The sequence below is a fragment of the Syngnathus scovelli genome, chromosome 15 (assembly GCF_024217435.2).
Source record: "Syngnathus scovelli strain Florida chromosome 15, RoL_Ssco_1.2, whole genome shotgun sequence".
NCBI lineage: Eukaryota > Metazoa > Chordata > Actinopteri > Syngnathiformes > Syngnathidae > Syngnathus > Syngnathus scovelli.
In genome coordinates, this window is record NC_090861.1 from 9,062,638 (window position 1) to 9,082,106 (window position 19,469).

At 45.7% G+C, this 19,469-nt stretch overlaps 1 protein-coding gene across 3 annotated transcripts; it reads left to right on the forward strand.

Annotated features, from left to right (window-relative positions):
* The first annotated feature begins 1,758 nt into the window (after window positions 1-1,758).
* Window positions 1,759-19,374, forward strand: LOC125982512 (stromal interaction molecule 1). Of its 3 annotated transcripts, XM_049743234.2 has the most exons (15): window positions 1,759-2,106; window positions 2,365-2,460; window positions 5,021-5,201; window positions 14,362-14,492; window positions 14,556-14,670; window positions 14,965-15,076; window positions 15,159-15,274; window positions 16,607-16,781; window positions 17,008-17,392; window positions 17,460-17,627; window positions 17,701-17,801; window positions 17,881-18,116; window positions 18,304-18,390; window positions 18,465-18,507; window positions 18,583-19,374. In XM_049743234.2, the coding sequence occupies exons 3-15, from the start codon at window positions 5,144-5,146 to the stop codon at window positions 18,944-18,946; spliced, it is 2,091 nt and encodes a 696-aa protein (XP_049599191.1). In that variant the 5' UTR covers window positions 1,759-2,106; window positions 2,365-2,460; window positions 5,021-5,143; the 3' UTR covers window positions 18,947-19,374. The 3 variants fall into 3 exon arrangements, with proteins under 3 accessions (XP_049599191.1, XP_049599190.1, XP_049599192.1); XM_049743233.2 differs by lacking the exon at window positions 5,021-5,201 and having other exon boundaries at window positions 1,763-2,106; XM_049743235.2 differs by lacking the exon at window positions 5,021-5,201 and having other exon boundaries at window positions 1,771-2,106; window positions 17,215-17,392.
* Window positions 19,375-19,469: the final 95 nt, after the last annotated feature.

A 19,469-nucleotide genomic window follows, 5' to 3' on the forward strand; every position in this document is an offset into this window, starting at 1 on the left:
TAAAATTTAAAATGCTTATAAAACCTAAACCAAACGTTGCAGGTGGTCATGTCTTCATGTGCCGAGATCAACTCGGCACTCTAAAGCCCCCAAGAGCACTTTTTACTATGCCAACCTAACCAGAGTGACGGGAGAAAAATGAATTCAGAAAATGTGCTCAGCTCAGCCCAAGTGAACTGCTAGATTCATCATATTCTGCGTCAAAAGAGGTTTCTGAATCGGATAAAATGATGCTAATATTGCCGCTAGAAACGGAGCTGTCGCTATCATCTGCCATGTTGTTTGGGTTTGTTGACATCCAGATGTACAACTTGTGACGTCACAGTAATGGCGCCGCCAGTTTGGCTTCGTGCGGGACGCGATCGATAAACTGGCATTTCATTTCAGCTTTATTCTTAGTAATCGGTGTCCATTTTTAATTTCCAATGCGGCAAATGTGTTCACTTTATACATTCTATCAAATTCTGTTCTAATTGAAAAAAAAAAAAGGGATGTCTCTAGCCCTTTAATATAAGCTGATCAAAGAACCTTGAACGTTGCCTTTTCTGAATGGAGACTTTCCGCTCTTGAAGGGCCCAGCGCTGTATTGTACTTTCCTGAAAACAGAGCTTTTTTTTTTTTTTTTTTTGAACAAAAATTGTGATTGAACTCAACCAACCTGTGTAAGTCTAATGTCTGCTTCAGTGTCTTAGCATTTTCCTAAATCTGAAGAAATCAAACGAGCACGCAGTGAGTAAATTGGATAACAGGTGATTGGCAATGGCTTTTTGCCGTGAGGCACAGATGACGCGCTCCCTAAATTGTGGGCAAAATCCAACAAATTCTTAACACATACTGTAAATATGTTTTTAGAACAGCTTTTATTATTATAATTTTTATAACAAGGTACAAGTGTACATACAGCAAATATGTTTTTAGAACTCTTTTATTATAACAATTTTTGTATAACAAGGTACACCACTGTAAATATGTTTTTAGAACTCATTATTATTGTACATTTTTTTATAGTAAGGTACAAGTGTACGCACTGCAATTGTGTGGGCACTCCTTGCCTTCTGCTAGCCTGTGGGCAAGTTTCGTGCCATAATTCCTCAATTTAGAAGTTTTATTTTGACTTTTAATTTTTTTTTATTTGGAGAAAAAATCCGCGATGTAGTGAAACCGCGATAAACAAACCGCGATGTAGCAAGGGATTACTGTATTGCAAATCATTGGACCATGTTGGTATGGTTCTCAGATGGATTCAAGATTCAAGAAGTTTATTGGCCATGGGAGGGGGGATTTTCCTCTAAATCACTTGAAATAACTCATGATACACATAAGCTCCAGTTTTTCAATCGTCAACTTTTGTTTGCTTGACTTCTTTTTATTAAACCACATCCTGTCCTGTTTGTCATCCCTAGACGTGGCGCGTGTGTGTTTGTTGCTGGTGTGTGTCCTGAGCGTCCGGGTGGGCAATGGTGATCTCAATACATATGCGTATGCATTTACTAAGATGAACTAAAACGCAGGTTTCAGGTGTCTGGTTTATATTTCTGTCCAAATATTCGTTTTTAAGTTTTATCTCATGTATTTATTTTACCGGTACTTGCAGTTGGTTTCTCTCTGCGCCTGCTGGATTTGCATGTCCTGTTTTTGACCGTTAGGGGGCAAACCTTAACTATAGTATACCGACATGAATTTGAATGATGCCTTTCAGTCTCATTTGCGTCGGACATGAGAGAACCCTGACACAACCGGGGGAGGGAAAAGAAAAAAAAACATTCTATATTTTATTTTGTGATTTTTTTTCTTCAGGACAAATAGGTTATGCGGTTAGTACAAAAAGTAATTCAAAAAGCATATCTTCAGTGGAAAAAATCCAAAGTTGCATTTTTCAGGCTATACCTCGCACAAAGACAAATGAACCTGACACGAAAGCACTTTTTGGTGAGCGCGCCTGAAGGCAGCGGAGGCAGATCTCTGGGTGCTTTTTTTCTTTCAGCAGCTGTTTCAGTTTAGTGTGATCGTCATCCGTGCAGCTTTGTTGATTTGGCCTCATCGTCCACGAGTTTGGACCTGATCTGACGTCCCCCGATGGCTTAGGGAGGAGGTCTCGCTGCACATGTGAGTGTTTGAAGGTGTTTGTGCGCACATTTAACAAGGAATGTTCATGTGAAGCTCAGCAGGTTCCTCATTTGTGACCTCCATCAAAAACTCTTTATGAGGAAACGGAAGATGCTGATGTTTGGGGGAGGGGAGATTTAACTCTAAATCGCTTGAAATAACTCATGATATGCATAAGCTCCAGTATTTCGATTGTCATCTTTTGTATGCTTGACTTCTTTTTATTAAACCACATCATGTCCTGTTTGTCATCCCCAGACATGGCGCGTGTGTGTTTGTTGCTGGTGTGTGTCCTGAGCGTCCGGGTGGGCAACGGTGACCATGCCCACCCGGACCACCAACAGCACCGTTCAGGTAGGGGACAAAGCTGTATGCGTGCGTGCGTATGAAAAGGGAGCTGGTTGAAACTCCTCTTTGCCAGCAGTGAAGTCATTTTGCCTCAACTGTGGCACACGTCTCTTTTGGACACGCTATGACGGCATGACGTGAGTGCATTGAGGCGATGGCTGGCGGTTCGCAGCTCTCCGGAGCTTCCGTCCAAAGTCACGGCAAGGAAAATTGATAGAAATCCATTTTCCTGAAGATTTTGACTCAGTTCAGTACTTTAAATCTCGTGCTCAGGAGATAGCTGCCGGTTCTTTCTTCACAGTTCTGGCAGCGAATTTTTTTTCCCGTAGGATACTTCTGGCATTATACAGGGGATGGCTGATGGTGTAGCAGTACACTCGCCTGTCTTGTGTGCAGGCACCATGAGTTTGAGTCCCAGTGTGTGACTTAAAAAACAACAACAACTGTATACATTATACCAGGTATGGGCAAACTACGGCCCGCGGGTCACATCCGGCCCGCGGGACCGTTTAATCCGGCCTGCCAACCCTAAATAAATTGTATTATTAAACTTTTTCTTTTCGGTCATTTTGCCTGCAATGACTGCGTTTCCCCAGTAGATGGGGAACCACTCGCCTGCGCATTTACTACCGGAAGCCGTGTCAGAAAGCTCGGTGCACACTCACAAGTGCGTGTACGTACTCAGTAGTACGGAAATGGCGCACTCGCGCTCTATTTGTAGCAGTGCCGAATTTAAAGCGTGGGCTGTGACGACAGCATTCTTGTAATTTGCGCGCCGAGTTTTCGGATACAGTTTTACGCTAAAGCCACCCACAAACCTTCCCCTGGAATCCTTCCATTAAAATGAGTCGCCCAAGGAAAAGCATGGTGGACACTGAGTGCCGAGTGTTTAAAAAGAGTGGCCAATTTGGCTCGACGTACGCGACGTGACGTTCAGCCACATGAACATCAACATCAAATGAACACTGAAAATGAAGGGGAGGCTTTCAAGTTTGTTGTAAAAAAATGCATTTTGAATATGATCTGTACAAATAGCAGGGATTGAAACTAGCGACCATTCTCATTTTCAAACAATGCAGGATGCTCAAGGACATTGATGCACCACCTGTTTGTGACTAATCTTAACCGTTAAAGTTCTTAAGGCTTACTTTAAGGAAGTGTTTTCCGTTTCCTCACTTCTGTTACCAGGTGTTTGAGTTAAAACTCTGCTCTGATTTTCAGATACCCCTCACCGTGTTGCCGTTTTGATTACTTTATTTGGATGTATGCTTTCACCGATTCTTCAAGATGATATATTTGGTAAAAATGTTTGCCGTTTGATGTGATCTCATAAGATAAACATACATCTTTCATTAATCTGACCTGCAGGCACTGAAGTGATGGAGACTGTTATTCATAATAACAGTGTCATATTTTATGAGAATCACTGATAGCAGTTTTTTAGGGCTGTTTTTTTTTTTAATGCTGTTAATAAATGCATTTGTTTTCAAAAAACCTTTTTTGAATATCCATGCTTTACTACCTACTAAAGGCCAAAACCTTTTATGCAATGACCTTTACAGGTCGTTTATATTACTTCACACAAACACTACATCCATCTGCTCCTGGTTCGGCCCCCCGGTCAAAATTTAGAACCCAATTCGGCCCGCAAGTCAAAAAGTTTGCCCACCCCTGCATTATACACTTCTCAGCCAATCATGAAGCCTGAACCCACGACGTCATGCATATCTTTAGGCAACACCCCGAGGAACAAGGTGAATTTACCTCGGTACCATGGCTGTTAAATTGTGTGTATTCGATCATGGACACAACAATTTCATGGATTTATGACACGTGCGCATCAAATGCCAACAAATCGCCATCCATGCATACACTATAGGTCAGTGGTTCTCAAATTTTTTTTCAGTGATGTTCCCCCTTTGAAATATTTTTTCAGCCAAGTACCCCCTGACCAGCGCAACACATTTCTGGTCGAAAAGAAAGAGGTACAGGATTGTCCCATCAGTGTTTGATTTATTAAAGTTAAACAACTTGTAGCAATGTACCTGACAGACACATTTACGTTTCAAACATTGCATATAGAAACAAAAACGATAAACAGTGACCACCAAGAAGGCATAAACCCTTTCAAATCTCAAATACTGTATGCAGAACACTGCTAATTTATCTTTCTTGTAATAATCTCTTACAAGGAAATAAAAATATACATAACTAAAAATGTGTTCACCAAATAAATTAACTTAATTATAATAAATATCTTGTTTACAAAATAAATTGATAACTTAATAATAAAGATTTGCTCAAAATAATCAACTTTACCTCTTTTGGGATAAAAAAAGAAACTTATTTTCTCTTAAAATTGAATTGTTGCATTGAATATTTGATTTTGATTTGACAAGCATTGAACAGTCTTGAAGCTTGAATGAGTCTTTTGCACTTGTACTACATTTTAGTGAAAAACATGGGCTTGTACCTCACTTTGTCATCCTTGGTGGCAGGGAGGCAACTGCTGTGATCAAGTTGTTCTCCAGGCTCAGTCTGTTTCTTTGCTTTGTTTTGATCACAGTCATTGCAGAGAAGGAGGTTTCACATAAATATGAGGAGGCAAAGGGCAGCAGCCACTCCAAAGCTTTCTGTCCCAGCTCAGGGTGCTCCTGCCTCACACCCCCCCAAAACTGTGTGAGAGTGGATGCGCCAAACTTCATCTGCAGGTCACGGTCAGATGCCACTTCCATCAGTTTTTCCTGGTGAGTGACAGGAAGCTTGCTTCTCTTTACTTCAGACAAGAGAAATGGGTTTCTCACCCAATCCAGCTGTGCAGATTTCTCCTCCATGCCAGCAAAGTAGCAATGAAAGCCCTTTATCAAGTTAGCCAAATGTCCCACTATGATTAACTTCACTGGAGCGGTCTCCACATCTTCATTGGGGAGAAAAGCATCCACCTGAGGAAAGCAGGTGAAATCCTCCTGACCACATGCCCTTTTCCACAGCTCTGTTTTCTTCAGCAAACCACCCACCTTGTCATACAGGTTCAGGATGCTGGTGTCCTTGCCCTGCAGAGACACATTCAGTTCGTTCAGTTTGCTGATTATATCTGCCAGATAGCAAAGCTTTGCAAGCCAGTCCGTGCTCTCGAACAAGGTGGCATAGGGAGATCCGTTCTCTGTCAGAAAGGTGTGCACTTCAGCTCGTAACTTCAACAGCCTGTTGAGTATCTTCCCTTAAGAGAGCCAGCGCACTTCTGTGTGCAGGAGGAGTTGCGTGTGTTCAGCTCCCATGTTTTCACAGAGGCAGTGGAACAAACATGCATTAAGTGGCCTTGACTTGATGAAGTTGATCACTTTGATGCTGTTGTTCAAAACATCATGCAACACGGGGCTTATTTTCTTGGACGCTAACGCTTGCCTGTGAATCACAGTGAGTCCACTTAATGTCGGGATTTTCCTTTCTAATCCGCGCAATGAGCCCTTTCGCACTGCCCGTCATTGATGCAGCCGCATATGTGCAGACGCTGCTGCAGGATTTCCAGCTGATACCATTTTCAGAGAAAAATGCGTTAACCACATTAAAAATGTCCTCTGCGGTTGTTCTTCCCTCCAGACTTTTGCAGGAAAGTGTGTTCACAAATGCCGTCAGTCTCAATGTATCTCACAAAAGCAACAAGCTGTGAATTTCCACTGACATCTGTGGATTCATCCAGCTGGAGTGAAAAAGAGTCGCCAGGTTTTCCCACAACTTGTTCGACAATGTCTGCACCCATTCTCTCTCTTCTGCAGCAAACGGTGTCATTAGACAAAGGAACAGTTTTTAATGTATCCGCAGATTTTTTGTCTAGCATAGTTTCGGCCAATACAACAGCGGCGGGGAGCAGCAGCTCTTCAGCTATGGTGAAGGTTTTTTTTTTTTTGCTTTAGCTACGAGCAAAGAAACCGCATAAGAAGCCTTCAGGGCTTTGGCTGATGTAGTGGAGGCTTTTCGCATTGTGTCTTGGGATGACTTTAAGTCAGAAAGTTTCCTCCTGAAGAACTCCGGTGGCTTACCAACATGGCATCTGTGTTTTGTGGTGAGATGCCGCTGGAGATGTGCCGGCTTCATGCTAGCGTTGGCTAATTTCTCCCCGCAAAAAAAGCACAGCGCTTTGGGTGGGTTACAACTTGTGGACGTAAATCCCATCAAACAATAGTCTTCCATGTCGGTACTTCGTCGGCTCTGGTTTTGCCTTCATTTTTACTTGTTTCACCGTGTTTTCAACCGCAGCATCGCTGCTACGCTTGAGCCACATCATGTTACAGTGCGTCATCAAGGCAACCGCAGGTGACTGCTATTGGTATGTGGAGAGTCCGTTTATTAAGGATTAAAATTGAATACTGAATATAAAACATACATTTATATTTCATCAAACTTTTTATAACTAATTCTCAAGACAATCAAGCTTAGTTGGTTTTTTTTTTTTTTTTTTAATACCGGTATATATTTTTGTTAAATCTCACGTACCCCCATTTGAGAACCACTGCTTTAGGTTGTTTACATGCGGTATTTACCTTCAATTGTGAGAATGCGGCACCTTTCCCCTGTTAATTGTATGTATTCAATCACAGACACAACAATTCCATGGATTTAGTATAACGCGTGCGCATCAAATGCCAACATATTCCATTCATGCATGCACTCTGTTTACATGCGATAATTACTTACAATTATGAGAATCTGGACAAGGACCTTTTGTCACACTCGCACGAGCAAGCGAATGCCATTGTTAAGCTTATTATATGCATGATGACTTCGCCGGCACTCAGACAGTATTAGCCCTGCCCTTCCCCTGGTGTGTCCAGCGGAGTGGAGTGGGGGAACCTGCTACATGGGCAACAGCTTGTTCTCCATAGAAACATGCCCAGGATCTGTGCCCTGAAGAGTCCCCTATAGCATCGCGTCACAGCGTTGGAACAAAAACGTAAAGCAGCAGATTTACTGGTTATAAGCCACCACTTGATTGGCGAAGAGCGAGGCGCCAGGGGTTGATTTCGACAGTGGGAGAGATCTTCGCGTCTCATTGGGCAGCTACCGCCCGCTTCAAGCTGGGCAGCCCCCAGCCAGTAAGGTGCTGCCTCGCCACGGTCTACTTGCCCCACTGAGTGTGTGGGTCATAGGGGAAACCTGACAATTAGCCCGACAAAGTCTTACACCAGCCGAAAATGCAAACATATGTACGAACCTTAACCACTGGCCTTTCTGAAGACCATCAAGCCATCAACGATGCCCGAAAGACCGCCGTTATCAACAACGAACTTCTGAGGTTACAGCAAGACATTGTTACTCTTCAGGAAACAAGACTCCTCTCTTCTGGTTGCATCAGGGAGAAAGATTACACGTTTATCTGGCAAGGAAAATAGCCTGGTGAACCAAAAGAACACGTGGGATTTGCCTATCGGAACAGCCTATCTGGTTCCATCTTGCCATGTGAGGGAACAGAGAGACTCCTGAAACTTCAGCTCCGAACATCAACAGGCGTGGTGAACTTTATCAGTGCCTACGCACCAACACTTCCGTCATCTCAAGAATCCAAGGACAAGTTTTATGATGAGCTCAACAACACAATTCAGAGCATACCTCCCAACGAAAAGCTGCTCATCCTTGGAGATTTCAACGCCCGTGTTGGCCAGGACTACAACAGCTGGCCATCCTGTCTAGGACACTTCGAAATTGGCAAGATCAACGAAAATGGACAGGGATTATTGGAACTGTGCTGCCAACAAAACCTCTGCATCACCAACACATTTTTCAGTACCAAGACCCAGCACAAGGTTTCATGGAGGCACCCAAGATCAAAACACTGGCACTGATCGACTTCGTGCTAACCAGATGAAACGATCTGTCTGACGTCAAGCTGACTCGAAGCTACCAGTGCTGACTGCGACACTGACCATTCCCTGGTATGCAGCAGAGTGAAGCTACAGCCGAGAAAAGTCCATCACTCAAAGAAAGTCGGCAGAGCTCGCATCAACACCAATAGTACATCTGATCCTCGAAAAGTAGAACTATTTGCAGCTGCAGTAGACAAAGCCCTTGAAGAGACCCCTGAGGGCAGCGCCTCCAAAGGATGGGAACACTTCAGAGATGCTGTCTACAACACCGCCATGCAAACATTCGGACGGATAACAACAAAATCCACAGACTGGTTCGAGGCACACTCTTTAGAGCTACTCCCTCTGATAGAACAAAAGAGGCAAGCCCTGAGACAATATAAATCCTCCCCCAACGACAAAAACCTGCAGACACTGAGAACAGCCCGCACCAAAGTGCAAAAAGCATGCAAAAGATGTGCCAATGATTACTGGATCCAACTCTGCGTCAAGATTCAAACTGCAGCAGACACAGGAAACATCCGTGGCATGTATGAAGGAATAAAACATGTCATTGGGCCAACGAAGAAAACCACTGCCCCACTGAAGTCAGCCCAAGGGGACATCATCACCGATAAAGGTCAGCAAATGGAGCGCTGGGCAGAGCACTACTCACAACTGTACAGCAGTGAGACAAACGTTAGCCAAGATGCTCTCGACTCAATTGAAGAACTGCCGATCATGAGGGAGCTAGACGAAAATCGCAGCCTGGAAGAAACAAAAAGCGCGCTAGAAGACCTTGTGTCTGGCAAAACACCAGGAAAAGATGGCATCCCTCCAGAAGTTCTGAAATGCGCAAAGGGTACACTCACCCAACATCTTCACGAGATCCTCTCTTTGTGCTGGAAGGAAGGCGAAGTGCCACAGGACATGCGAGATGCAAACAGTCACCCTATACAAGAACAAGGGTGATAGAAGTGACAATTACCGCGGAATCTCACTCCTCGGCATTGTCGGTAAACTCTTCGCGCGCGTAGTGTTAAGAAGACTGCAGGTCCTGGCCGACAGTCTACCCAGAATCACAATGCGGATTCAGAGCGGAAAGATCCACCATAGATATGGTCTTCTCTGTGAGGCAACTACAAGAGAAATGCAGAGAACAAAGAAAACCACTTTACCTTGCCTTCATCGCCTTTGATCTCGTGAGCAGAAAAGGACTTGTCAACATTTTGGAAAAAATTGGCTGCCCCCCCACCATGCTGAGCATTGTCAAATCATTCCATGACAACATGCAAGGAACTATCATACACGATGGCAATGCATCCAAACCATTTAACATCAGCAGCGGGGTAAAACAAGGATGTGTTCTGGCTCCAACCCTGTTCAGTATATTCTTCTTCGTCATGCTGAAGTTTGCATTTGGAAACGCCTCAGAAGGAATCTACTTACGAACTAGACACGACGGCAACCTCTTTAACATCACAAGACTAAAGGCCAAGACCAAAGTTCGAACCAGATGCCTCCGAGAATTCTTGTTCGCTGATGACGCAGCTGTTGCAACCCACACAGAAGAGGAACTCCAGGCACTCGTGTCTCGCTTCGCGTACGCCTGTGAACAATTAGGCCTAACCATCAGCCTAAAAAAGACACAAGTGATGGGCCAGGATGTTGTAACACCACCGGCAATCACAATCACAAACCACACGCTGGAGTCTGTCCATGACTTTATCTACCTGGGCTCTACCATTTCAGACAAGGTGATTATTGACAAGGAACTCGCTCGGCGGATCGGCAAAGCTGCATCAACTTTTGCTCGCCTCACAGAAAGAGTCTGGTCCAACAACAACCTGACGAGAAACACCAGGGTTCAGGTCTACAAAGCTTGTGTCTTGAGCACCCTACTCTATGGCAGCGAAACCTGGACCCTCCATGCAAGACAAGAGAAGAAACTGAATGCCTTCCACCTTCGATGTCTACGTCGCATCCTCGGGATCACCTGGAAAGATCATGTAACCAACAACGCAGTGCTGGAGATGACCAAAATAGCTTCCATGTTCTCCCTGCTCAAGCAGAGATGCCTGCGTTGGCTGGGCCACGTGACCCGTATGGGCGAGGGAAGAATCCCCAAAGATCTCCTGTTCGGCGAATTGTTGTCTGGTTCGAGGCCAGTAGGACGACCCCAGCTGCACTACAAGGACACCTGTAAACGCGATATGAAAGCCGCAGGCATTGGACTGAACACATGGCAAACTATCGCCCAAGACAGAAGCTACTGGAGACAGAAAACGAGAGAAGGTCTTGTCGCCTACGAAGACATCCTAAGGCAGCAGGCCAACGGCAAAAGACTGAGAAATAAAAATCAGCATTTTCAAGATTTTAATAACACCTCTGACCACCGCTGTGCAAGATGCGGCAGAAGCTGTGCCTCCCGGATCGGACTGCATAGCCACACGAAGCACTGCCGTGGAGTGACACCAACGGGCGCAAACCCATGATCTCCCGGGATCGACGGCTGCCTACGAGAGATGCATGACGTAGCTGGTTCTGGCGCTAATGATATGTATGACGTGCAGCATTCTGACTTCCTGATTGGCTGGGAAGTGTACATAATGCCAGAAGTATCCTACGAAAAAACGTTTTCTTTCAATCAAACTTGCGCTACAAACTTGTGCTGCACCTTCAAGTGTTCTTTCTCAAAAAGAACGGCAGGGGTCGCGGGTTTTCGTTGTCATGCGATTGCAGCTCGGTGGCGGTGGTTGGGCACTATAGAAAATGTATGGCTGGAAGCGTGCCAAAATTGAGTCTTAATTTTGTCACTAAATTGTCACCAAAATATTTCTTGTCATTCATTGTTGTACAGAGACCGACTTTGACTTGCTCTTCCTGCTACTGCTCTCTTTTCATCTTGCCAACTGTTGCCGTTAATCCTCTAATGCAGGAGTGTCAAACTCATTTTTGTTGCGGGCCACATCGTCGTCAGATTTTCCCTCAGAGGGCTATTATGATTTGTCAACGTCTGCTATATACAGCAGAGGTCCCCAATCACCGGGCCGCGGACTGATACCGGTTCGTGAGTCATTTGGTACCGGGCCGCGCAGAAAAAAAAAAAAAAACATTCTTTTTTTTTTTTTTAATCGACGATCAATTAATTCAGGTCAAGGCACTCGTCCCAGTCACATAACATGTTTCCCCAGTCGAGCCTGCAAAGCTGCGGAGCAGATACTTAATGGTGAGGTTTTTTTAAATGCGTTTTTTTATTAATTATATATTATTTATTGATATAAAGGCCGGTCCGTGAAAATATTGTCTGACATGTAACCGGTCCATGGCGCAAAAAAGGTTGGGAACCGCTGCTTTACAGTATAGGCTACAAAACAAACTGATGAATAACTAGTTTTGAAATTAGAGACTAGTAAAAACTGTAACAAATTGTAACAATTACAAGCAATATCTCTATATTTTTTAAAGTGAAGACAATTTGTGATTTTAGTAATGACACAAAGTCGATGCAAAATTTGTCTTCAGGGGCCACATAAAATAATGTGGCAGGCCATATCTGGCCTCCGGGTCTTGAGTTTGACACCTATGATCTAATGCAGTGGTTCTTAACCTTGTTGGAGGTACCAAACCCCACCAGTTACTTATGCGCATTCACCAAACCCCTCGATAGTGAAAAATTACTTTTTTAAATTCGTGTTTTTTACTGGTGCACAGAATGAGCTGTGCATGAACTTGTTCAAAGAGCAAAACCAACACAATGCATGAACTCAACAAATTATATACTGGCAAATCAGAATTTACACGATAAATCAGGTTTGTTCGGACCTCCTCAGTGGAGGCTCTGTCGAGCCCTTGAGACTGACTCACCGAACCCCTAGGGTTCGATCAAACCCAGGTTAAGAACCACTGCTCTAATGCAATGCTGGTGTCACCTGACCTCTGTCTCTCTCTACCACTTGTTTTGTTTGTGATGCACAAGCGTCCCAGTTGACTGAGGCTCGGTCCGATGGACAGTGTTGATGACTGCAGAGAGCTTTTCCACTATTCAAACAAAACCGATCAGTCCACTGAGTTTGCACCGCCATGAACTTCCGCGTTCTTTTGGACTCATGCTCGTGCCTCGAATAGACCTTCCCCCAAGTAGATGCTGATCCACTTAAGACCAATAAATGCCTCCCTCAAATAGACGCTTTCGTATTTTTTGCAGCAAGCTCAGGTCATAGACACTATGGTTCAAACCTTAACTCTGTGGCTAATCAAAACAGCAGCACATAGATTATGTCGAAAAAGATAGACCAGGGGTGGGCAAACTTTTTGACTTGCGGGCCGAATTGCGTTCTAAATTTTGACCGGGGGGCTGAACCAGGAGCAGATGGATGTAGTGTTTGTGTGAAGCAATATAAACGACCTGTAAAGCTCATTGCATAAAAGATTTGGGCCTTTAGTAGGTAGTAAAGCATGGATATTCAAAAAAAGTTTTTTGAAAACAAATGCATTTATTAACAATATTAAAAAAAAAACATCCCTAAAAAACTGCTATCAGTGATTCTCATAAAATACGACACTGTTATTATGAATAACAGTCTCCATCACTTCAGTGCCTGCAGGTCAGATTAATGAAAGATGTATGTTTATCTTATGAGATCACATCAAACGGCAAACATTCTGACCAAATATATCATCTTGAAGAATCGGTGAAAGCATACATCCAAATAAAGTGATCAAAACGGCAACACGGTGAGGGGTATCTGAAAATCAGAGCAGAGTTTTAACTCACAAACACCTGGTAACAGAGGTGAGGAAACGGGAAACACTTCCTTAAAGTAAGCCTTAAGAACTTTACAGGTTAAGATTAGTCACAAACAGGTGGTGCATCAATGTCCTTGAGCATCCTGCATTGTTTGAAAATGAGTGGTCGCTAGTTTCAATCCCTGCTATTTGTACAGCTCATATTCAAAATGCATTTTTTTACAACAAACTTGAACGCCTCCCCTTCATTTTCAGTGGGAACAGTGTTGGTCTTCCTTTTTTTGCTAGTGTGTCATAGTCTGGAATAAAATTTGTTGTGGCAATTCTTAGGAGAGATCCGAGGTGTTGGTCCGTTTACCTAGATCTGTGACGGGTTGATGTTGATGTTCATGTGGCTGAACGTCACGTCGCGTACGTCGAGCCAAATTGGCCACTCTTTTTAAACACTCGGCACTCAGTGTCCACCTTGCTTTTCCTTGGGCGACTCATTTTAATGGAAGGATTCCAGGGGAAGGTTTGTGGGTGGCTTTCGCGTAAAACTGTATCCGAAAGCTCGGCGCGCAAATTACAAGAATGCTGTCGTCACAGCCCACGCTCTAAATTCGGCACTGATACAAATAGAGCACGAGTGCGCTATTTCCGTACTACTGAGCACTTGTGAGTGTGCACCGAGCTTTCTGACACGGCTTCCGGTAGTAAATGTGCCGGTGAGTGGTTTCCCATCTAATGGGGAAACGCAGTCATTGCAGGCAAAATGACCGGAAAAAAAAAAAGTTTAATAATACAATTTATTTAGGGTTGGCGGGCCGGATTAAACGGTCCCGTGGGCCGGATGTGGCCCGCGGGCCGTAGTTTGCCCATGCCTGAGATAGACTCATGCTAGGTTGGCTGGCGTGGGTGTATGCACTTAACTTGGAACGCTATCGGATGATTTACAGTCTGTTTAGGTTAGTCGTCCCCCGCTCCCCACATGAATGTGAATGACTTCAAACTTTTTTTTTTAAATTATGGATTAAAAGCCCAGGCACACGCGCATACACACGGCCGAGCGATCGTCCAGAGACTCAGAGAGTCTTGTATGACCAAATGTAGGCAGGAACTTTTCCTGCTGCGATGTGTCCCACTCAATGTAGTTGTCATGGCTACCAAGGCATCGGGGTGACGTCTGAATGCTACCTATCATCATAGGTAGAATTCAGATAAAGAGAAGATAGACCTTTTTGTTTTCTCCAGCAAATTTATCACTTACGGGAGCATCGAGACCAAAACCTTCACGCTCCCATTCAAATCAAGAATGGCCATTGTGGGCTTGTTGCAGATCTGTGCACAGTGGACCGGCAGCTGTGTAAGGATGAGAACGCCCGCTTGAGTTTTGAAGCTATCTACAACATCCACAGACGAATGGATGACGACGCCGACGGCACGGTGGACGCGGCCGAAACGGACGAGGTGAAAAGCCACCCGAGGCGTCTTGGCTTAAGTCTGAGTTGTGTTTGGATATTTTTTTGTCAGTTCCTGCGAGAGGATCTCAAGTACCACGACTCAAAGGCCAAGCAGAGCAACTTCCACCGTGCAGACCTTCACATTAGAGTGGAGGACATGTGGGATGCCTGGAAGAACTCTGAGGGTGAGTCCATTCAAAAGAGGGATGGGAAGGGGAGACGAGTGTCAACGTCAACTCTACAGCTCTGTTGTAAACATGTGAAGAGGAAATGTGTGTGGCTCCCCTTGGACTGCATGGAATACAGCGGTTTGTGAAGTTATCTTTGTTGAAGAGCGAGAATATACGTCGAATGACCTGAAAAACATTGTTTGGATTCAAAAGTTCTTAACTGTTACAAAAACTTCAGCAGTGTTGTAAATTAATGTTAGCTACGGCAAAACCTCGAGCTGAGTCCAATGTCTTGCCGTATGCGTTCAGTGTACAACTGGACAGGCGAGCAAGTGGAGGAGTGGCTACAGTTCAGTGTGGAGCTCCCCCAGTACACCGAGACCTTCCGTAAACACGGACTGGACGGCAAGGCGTTGCCAAGGTAACGCTCATCTGTATGTGTCACACGTTGACTGTGAGGATGCTGGAGGGATCAACGTTACCTCTGTGACCTCATCCGTCAGGCTGGCGGTGAAGAACGCCACCCTGACCGGCTCGGTGTTGAAAATTGTAGAGCGTGGTCATGTGCAGAAGCTGCAGCTCAAGGCCCTGGATACCGTGCTTTTTGGACCGCCGTCAGGTATGCTCACATACCTGATAAACATCACAGGAGAACGGCACTCAGTGAAGTGCATGTAACCCTCATAAAATGGTGTGATTACTACTTAGTCAATCAAAAGCCGAGAAAAAACAGAAGCACGTGATATCTCAGCCTGTCGAACTGCTTGTTCGACAGAATGTCCCTCCTCCTATCGGACAGAGGTGGAGTGATTTGAGAGGGAACGGAGAGGCCGAGGGTAGGATGGAACGGATAGCGGGACACAGTGAGAGAAGTCGATTAAAAAAAAAAAAAGAGTGTGAATCTTTTTGATATTGATTTTTGATATTGACATTGCTTTGATATTGTGATATCCTTTGTTGCGATTGTTCGGCGATCAGCCGTTACTGTTAGCTATCTCATGGAGATCGTTTTTTTTGTTCACCCTTTTTTTTTTTTCAGATTTTCATTCTGATGGATTCGTTTGGATCAATAGTGAGCCTTCCCAGTTGGATCTGAAAAAAAAAAAGGGGAACAAAAAAAAAACGATCTCCGTGAGATAGCTAACAGTACGACTGATCGCTGAACAATCACATCAAAGGATATCACAATATCAAAGCAATGTCAATATCAAAAATCAATTTCAAAAAGATTCACAATCTGTTGTACTCTCTTTTTTTTAATCGATTTTTGTCACTGTGTTCCGCTATTCGCTCCGTCCTAGCCTCGGCCTCTCCGTTCCCTCTCAAATCACTCCACCTCTGTCAGATAGGAGAAGGGACATTCTGTCGAACGAGCAGTTTGATCGGCTGAGATATCACATGCTTCCGTTTTTTCTCTGCTTTAGATTGGCTAAGCAATAATCACGCCATTTTATGAGGGTTACACGCAGACATTAATGTAAAGTGCCTAGTGAGACCTATCCACTCCAAGCCTGTAGGTGGCGCTCAAAGTTGTAAAACGTGGTCGACAGCAATGCTCACCAAACTTTGAGACGTTGTGGAACTGGTCACTCAAACTCCAGGAGAAATCGCATGGATGCCCTCCCCATCTATCACTGTGTTTATAGAAGTGTGTGTGTGTGTGTGTCTGTGTGTGTGTGTCTGTGTGTCTGTCTGTGTGTCTGTCTGTGTGTGTCTGTCTGTCTGTCTGTCTGTCTGTCTGTCTGTCTGTCTGTCTGTCTGTCTGTCTGTCTGTCTGTCTGTCTGTCTGTCTGTCTGTCTGTCTGTCTGTCTGTCTGTCTGTCTGCGCGCGCGTGTGCATGGGACATTTGTATTAAAAAAAAAAAAGCTGGTGTTAAAAATCACAATATTATCAGTGCAACTCTACTAACATGATAGATGCTGGCGTGCGCACGCCTGTCTGTCAAACTAGTCCAACAGAATCGTTGGAAAGACCTCGTTCTGGGCGTGTCCATCCTGGCGGCATTGGGCGGCTGCTGGTTTGCTTGCGTCCAGACAAAGAGGTCCAGAGACGACCTGGGCAAGTTGATGAAGGACCTGGAGGGTCTTCAGAGGGCAGAACAGAGCCTGTTGGATCTGCAGGAGAAGTGAGTTTAAAATCGGCCAAGGGAACTGACTTCAGGCTACTGAGTGAGTGTGGAGACAAGCAGTGCAAAAGATTCCAGTTTCAACTCCTTTTATGGACAAAGGGAGACGAAGAGCTTGCTTTCGAGTCTGTCCCATGCTCGCACACACACACACGCGCACAATGCGATGAATGCTCCAGACTTGTAGTTGTTCCGTCTCAATGGCGGTCTCTCTTGGCATATTCAGCTGCTCGGCTGATCCCGTGTCAGTCATTTGGTGGTCGAATGCCCATGACACGGTTCCCTCTCTGGTGCATGGCCGGTTCTCACACAGTTCAAATGAGGTGACAGCGCCACTTGCTGTGCATGTGTGTCTATACACACACGTGCACGCATTTCTTCTTCAAATGCATGCGGATGAACCTGATGAACGATCGCCCCCATTGTTTTTGAGGCTGCAAAAGGCCCAGGAGGATCAGCGCTGCGTTCAGGTGGAGAAAGTGAAGGTGGAGGAGGAGCTGAGGAACGAGATTGACGCGGCCAAGCGGGAAGCATGCCGGCTTCGCGAACTCCGCGAAGGCACTGAGAATGAAATGAGTCGCCAGAAGTACGCCGAGCAAGAGCTGGAGCAGGTCGAGGAGAGCAAGCGGGTGGCGGCTTTCTTAACAAAACGTAATCTGCCAAGACCTGCGTCTGCAGGTGAGGATGGCGCTGAAAAAGGCCGAGAGGGAGCTGGAGTCACAGGCTCGCTGGTCACCGCCGGACATCCTGCAGACGTGGCTGCAGCTGACGCACGAGATTGAAGTTCAGTACTACAACGTCAAGAAGCAGAGTGCCGAAAGGCAGCTACTGCAAGCCAGAGAGGGGGTGAGTGAGCACTCGAGCACTCTAGGCCGCACTCGGAATTGAGAAGTGGGCCTACTGCCCGCCGCCGTTGCAGGCCGAGAAGATCAAGAAGAAGAAGACTTCGCTTTTTGGGACCTTTCACGTGGCTCACAGCTCCTCATTAGAAGACGTGGACCACAAGATCCTCTCTGCCAAGTTAGTGGCCCCCAACCTTTCCACCCGGCAACGGGAAGCGTCCGTCCAAATGTGGTGCAAGAGTCAATGGGTCCCGTAGACAGGCCCTGGCCGATGTGACGGCCGCACTGCGAGAGAAGCTGCGGCGCTGGCAAAACATCGAGTTGCTGACGGGGTTCTGCCTGGTTACCAACCCGGGCCTAGGGGCTCTAGCCGCCGCCCTTCATTTGGACCCGTCCTTCCTGGGCTTGCGACCGGCGACGCCACAGCACCTCCTCCTGTCCGACGACCTGGACGATATGGATGAGGACATCCTGTCACCCGGCACGCTGAAATGTGAGTTGTTTTCACTTGAGTTGGCAATTGATTTCAGAACGTTTTAGAGCTCAGCAATGGGTCAATATTGGCCTTTTTTTTTTTTTTTAACGATCCGTTTTTGTCACAACTAGCAACAGTGTGCATTCAGAACTGTTGAGGTGCCCCGCTATGTGTCCGTCTCTTTCGATCGGCTCCCTTCATACAGATGCAGCCTGGCAGATGGACCAACGAGCGAGCGACCTCTGGCCACTGAGCGGCTTTGCAGACAACCCGTTGCCATGGAAGCTCTCCGGTTTGCCCCTCTTTTGACTTTCTCTCTTTTTTGTGAACAAGACATCAATGACTCGCTGCTCTTGTATTTGCCAGCTCAGAGGATGGGAGACTCGACCATGATGTTCAGCTCTCAGAGGTTAGTTGTGGGGAAATGTCCAGCCCCATGTGGAAGTGTCAGTGATACAAAGCGTATACCTTCCTCCTCCCACAGGGACATTATGGATCGCTCTTACTCAGAGTCGCCCCTTCCGCACGCTGGCGGCGAATCCCGAGGCCTGCATGCCTCCAAGACACTCCTCTTGTCAAATCGGAGCGCCAGGATGAGAGGGCGAGGAGGAGGCCTAGAGAAAAGCTCAAGCCTCGGGGAGCTAAGGACCATCCCCGCCGCCATCCCCGCCGCCATCCCTGCCTCCTCCCGCTCCACGCGCTCGCTTTGCATCACAGCCGCCGACAGCCCCGTCCTCTTCTCGGGTGTTTGCGCAGTTCCCGGGTGGAGCCCCGCCAAGGATGGGGGCAAGACATCGGGGGGTGGCCGTCGCAGAAATGCCTTCGATAAAATCTTCAAGAAGAAATAACATGACTGAAATCAAACTGTCCGCAAACTCTCACGCTCTACAGAGTTTGTGGCAAAGGTGGACCTTCGGCTCACTAAAACTAAACACATGCCATCAACACAATTGCTTTTCTGCTTGTGTGTAGTCGGCAGCGTAAGACAACTAGTGAGTTAAATCAGCCACATCGGGTTTTCACACTTGTGATGACACCTGAAGGCATCATACGGAGGTACAGATACGCACGCACTTAAGTCATAATCAGGTCGCGCGTGGATGGCAGAGGACGGATGTGAAGTCAACCAAATGACCCCAAGTGATTCAAGGATTCATTATGTCAAGAGCTTTTCAACAATAGTCATTCCTCTCTTAGCTGCTTTTTGTTGGTGTTTCAAAACTAGTGTTCGTTACCATGCTGTGCACAGTATTAATAAATAATGGGAGCACAAGAACCACGAAGACACCAGTGTAGTTTATATGTAACATTATTTACACATTCAATATAGTAAATCTGTTCAAAAGTCACGCACGTTCAAGTTAAATACAA